The 4,932-nt window shown below is 29.6% G+C and overlaps 1 protein-coding gene across 1 annotated transcript; it reads left to right on the top strand.

Annotated features, from left to right (window-relative positions):
• Window positions 1-867: 867 nt before the first annotated feature.
• On the top strand, window positions 868-4,506 carry LOC114371100 (la-related protein 6C). Its single transcript, XM_028328516.1, has 10 exons — window positions 868-1,275; window positions 1,906-1,987; window positions 2,081-2,175; window positions 2,251-2,322; window positions 2,433-2,512; window positions 2,623-2,701; window positions 2,815-2,862; window positions 2,949-3,017; window positions 3,115-3,246; window positions 3,971-4,506. Exons 1-10 carry the CDS (start codon window positions 964-966, stop codon window positions 4,214-4,216), a joined length of 1,215 nt encoding a protein of 404 aa, XP_028184317.1. The 5' UTR covers window positions 868-963; the 3' UTR covers window positions 4,217-4,506.
• The last annotated feature ends 426 nt before the right edge of the window (window positions 4,507-4,932 follow it).

Raw genomic sequence — 4,932 nt, 5'->3', positions numbered from 1 at the left:
TACATACACACATTTATATCATATGAAAATTGAAATTACATATATACTTTTGTATAGTCTTTCTAATGACAAATTTTTATTTGCTATTTACATGCAGTTTTTTATGAAACACTTTTGTATAATCTTATTATGCATGATTGAATGATAATATTTTCTTTTTACTTTCTTCTTATATTTAAATTAAGAGTTTAATTTCTATCTATTGTTTATGTAAAAAAAAAAATTACACTTTCAATGAATAATAAATATGAGTTATCTTCAACAAGACGTTTCAATTAATTTCTAATTTTTTTACTAGCTAAAAAAACTCATTTTACTAGCTAAAAAAACTCATTTTACTAGCTAAAAAAATCGTTTTACTCTTCAATAAACTATTTTTTTAGTATATTCTCATTTGTTTGTAGTTTTTTATATTTTCTTTTCTTTTTATCTTTAATTTATTTATCAAATTTTCAGTTTTTCTTTAATTTATTTATCAAATTTTCAGTTTATCTTTTTTAAATAAATCATAATTATATTATTTTTCAGTCATTTTTCATTTTTTTAATTACATAACATCTAATTTTATTTACAGTCTCAATACTACTCATAAATAACATTAAAATATCAATAATAAAATTGTACTATGGAGGCGAAATGAGATTAGTTATGATTATATTTTAATGGTAATAAATAAGGATTGAAGCATTTGATTGGAAGAATGAGCATGGTCGGAGGGATTTGCAAAACAGAATAGGATAGGGAGCACTTTGGGTGAATAGTAACCGTATAAGATTTAGTCAAAAGCCCACAAGTGACGGTTATGTGTAAGATAGAGAGGTTCCCGTCTTTGAGCGTGAAATGTGGATTGGATATCGAAACAAAGAAAAAACAGTTATAGCTTAAGGGAATACATGCAACACTATGTACGTCTCATAACCAAATAAAACATAATAATCACATTGAGAGAGAACTCAAGATAGAATGGCACAGGCACAACATGAAGAGAGGATCCATGAAAACCAAAAAGAAAAGGAAACCCAAGAAACAGGAAACTCTAGCTTCAAATTCAATGCCCAAGCACCTGAATTTGTTCCAAGATCACATACCCAGATGCCAGTTTCAGGTTATTACTACCCTTGCTTCCAAATTTTTGGTGGGTCTAGTGAGTCAGCTGATTGGTTCTTTGTTGGGGACCAAGATCCTTCTTGTTTGATCCCTACTCCCAATGTTGCACAACCCAATTCCTCCAAGAATATTCTTACCCCTGATCTTCAACAAAAAATCGTTAAACAGGTGCACCGTCTTTTTGGTTTCATTTTAATTCTAATCACTGTATTTTTTTTTCTTTAACAATTTTGGATGATCTCTAATCACTTATGATTTTACATTAATTCAATAAGACAATTATCATTCTTTTAAGGTTTAAATACATTTTTTTATATCTATATAATTTAGTATTTTATTTTTGTTTATGTAATTTAGTATTTTATTTTAAATACATTTTTTTGTCGTTATGTGATTTTATTTTATTTTTCTTCTTAAAATATTTAAGATAAAAAATAAAATCATTTTATAAGGAATAAAACGAATGCAAAATTCACTAATTAAGGTAGGTCTAACATGGTGATGTTTGAATAATTTACGTATAATTTTTAGATTTAAATCTTATTATCGTCATTATATAAAAATAAATAAATAAGGAATGCGATTAAGAAGATGTGGAAGATCTACATTGTGAAATTGTGTGTAAAATAAGATTTTGATTATTAATGCCATTGCTTGAAACAAATTTATGTTTATATATTGAATAAAGGGATTTATTTAGGTTGAATTTTTAATGAATTGGTTATGGAGGTTTTTGTACGAATTTTGTTATTGTGACATGCAAAGGTTTCATTGTTTAAAGATGGTGGAATGTAATAGGTGGAGTATCAGTTCAGTGACATGAGTTTGTTAGCAAATGAATCCTTTCATAAACAGATGAATAAAGATCCTGAAGGTTATGGTAAGGATTTTGAATTTCTCTTCAGTTTTCTCCCTCCCTTGCATTTAGGATTGAAATGATACATCTCATTGACGGACGTTGGTTTTGTTACAGTTCCAATAACCGTAATTGCTTCTACCAAAAAGGTTAAATCTCTTGTTAGTAACATTAATATGCTTACTCAAGCTATACGTTCATCTTCAAAACTTGTAAGTATTTTGGATGCAATGAGACATTACTTTTGGTCTTTGCTAGTTTGCTCTCTGACAACGCATATTTTGAAGGTTTTGAGTGTTGATGGAAAAAAGGTTAAGCGTAAACATCCTTACACTGAAAAGGAAAAAGAGGACTTGCTGGTAAAGAAATTAGATGGTTTTTTTTTCTTTCTTTTCTGTCCACATGGATAGTCTTAGAATTTCTTCTAATTATTAGCATAATGCATGTGATTTTCTTTTTTCTCTTGTAGGCTCGCACTGTTGTGGCAGAGAATTTACCTGACGATCATTCCCATCAGAATCTTCAAAAAATCTTTGGTATAGTTGGGAGGTGAATTTCTTCTATCTGAATCCAAACCTTTGCTTACTAATAGGAACTTAACATTTTTTTGGTTCCTTACATTTTGGAAACGTTTTAATTTATGGTTGGTCTATGAACAGCGTGAAAACGATCAGAATATGCCATCCCCAAGAGCCTAATTCTTCTCGCCCAAAATCTGATTTCATCGTCAGTAATAAGGTACAAAAACATCATACCATGTTTCTACTTTCTATGTTGCACGTATTAACAATTCAAATGATACTTAATTACAAGAGTTTCTTACCCCATGTTACTTTCTTCTCTCAATCAAGCTCCATGCACTAGTGGAGTATGAGACATCAGATATAGCCGAGAAAGCTGTGAGTCTATTATTCAATAGCTTGTAGCTTTTGAGATGTGCACATGAATTAATTATCATATTAATTATTCTTTCTTACTTGATTAGGCTGAGAAGTTAAATGATGAAAGAAATTGGAGGAAAGGGATGCGTGTAAGGTTGTTCCTTAGATGCTCGGTATGTACTTGATATTAATATTTGTTTGTTGTCTATTGTATCTCTTGAATTTCATAAACTTATTTTTAATTGATTTTTTTTTATGTAACTTGTGTAGCCAAAATCTGTTCTGAAGAGTAGAAAGTCAGAATTTGATGGATATCTAGATGATGACGAGATTATAAATTTTGAATCTGTTGAGGATTCTTCTCCTTCTCACTCAAACAATGCTGAATTGTTTGAGACAAATGTAAGTGTCACATTGCATGTATATGCCATATTGGGGATGTGTTAGTCATTTCTCTCAAGTCTTCTAATTCATGGCATTCTTACAATTCAAATATGCATGAAAGTGAATTTTGCAAAACAAATTTTGTGGAAAGTCGGATGTTGAGTCCTTTTTATAGGAAACACACTTATTTACTTTGCATGCATCCCACATTACAATAGATATCATCAATACATAAATTTCTAAGACATACCCTTTACAACATAACTTTAGTGCAAATTTTTTTAAGTATTTTTGGTGTTATTCTTCAATTAAAATGAGAATTTCATATCAGTAATTTACATGAGAAATGTTTTATTAGATGTTAGCATAAAAATTCTAATTTCTATTAAACTAAAATATCAAAAGTACTCAATGAATTAGATTTAAGTTTTATCCTTTAAAAAAGGATTTCATTTAGCACCGATTTCTTTTCAAGCAACATGATAAGTCTTGAAATCCAACAATAACTAAGACCTAAAACAAATTTTAAAAGAAAAAAATTACTTTAAATATATTGAATCTTTTTGTTAATATATATGGTTTTTTTTATTAATGTATGAGATCTTTTTTACTTTATAAATACTAATGAAAAATATTTTAGTTGTTTTAAAATTTGTTTGATGGTGAATTTAAAGTATAAATTTTAGTTGTTGTATCCTTGAATTGTGTTTGAAATGACCTTTTATATTTGATCACTTTGAAGGTTGATGAAAATTGGGTAGGATGTAAGAAAGGATGGGCTGGTAGAGGACGTGGAAAGGGTAGAGGGCGCACTCAAGGACGTGGCCTACTTGCCCCACCCTCTCAATCAAGCAGTACTATCCTTTGTGATGCACACACAAAACACAACACTAAGGGCCCAAGAATGCCAGATGGAACAAGAGGCTTCACCATGGGACGTGGCAAGCCAATGAGTCCTTCTTCTCATGTCACTTCACCTAAAGAGTGATGGATATTTCTTAAGTTTTTCCTTTGGCTACATATAGTGAACTTAGGAGAATTCTTTGCATTTCTTCACCACAGTTATTTAAAATCAGCAAAAGTGTTTTAGAAGACCCTATTATGTGGGCTACTAGACGGGTAGTCCCAATTTTTTAGATTTGACCAGTTTAGTAATAATTCATGATGTATAGTGTGATATGGTATGGCAATCCTTATGATAATGGCCACGAAGATTTTAAATCTTACTTAGCTTTCAATTTAGTGAGGGGTATTGTTTTTAATGTCGGAAATAAGTGCTTATTGTTATTGTACACTAAATTGTTTTTGGGATTGAATAAGAGACTTAGGAGTCAAATTCTCCCCTCCTTGTCTAACAGTTCTTTTCAACCCTCTTCAAGGTCAATAAATATTTTATTATCTACCTGTTATACAAAAGTGCTTTCTATTTCTATTGCTTGGACTTTTCAAAATAATTACTCTTCAACCTCACCGTTTATTTTCTTAAAATTTAATATTTTAATTAGTAATTATTACAATTAATTAATCATAAATATAATAATGAAAAATAAAGTTATGGGTGGATGTTATGTCAGTTACCCACTTATACCACTTTTTAGTGTATCTATGAAAAGAAAAAAGAAAAATCCTATAGAGTGCATTTACAGTCGACCTAGCGATAATAGATATTTTTAAGGATCAATATGTATAACTTTCAAATATGAG

This window comes from Glycine soja, chromosome 2 (genome assembly GCF_004193775.1).
Source record: "Glycine soja cultivar W05 chromosome 2, ASM419377v2, whole genome shotgun sequence".
In the NCBI taxonomy this organism is placed as follows: Eukaryota; Viridiplantae; Streptophyta; class Magnoliopsida; order Fabales; family Fabaceae; genus Glycine; species Glycine soja.
Note: the sequence above shows the minus strand (reverse complement) of the source record. Positions and strands in the feature narration are given on the sequence as shown.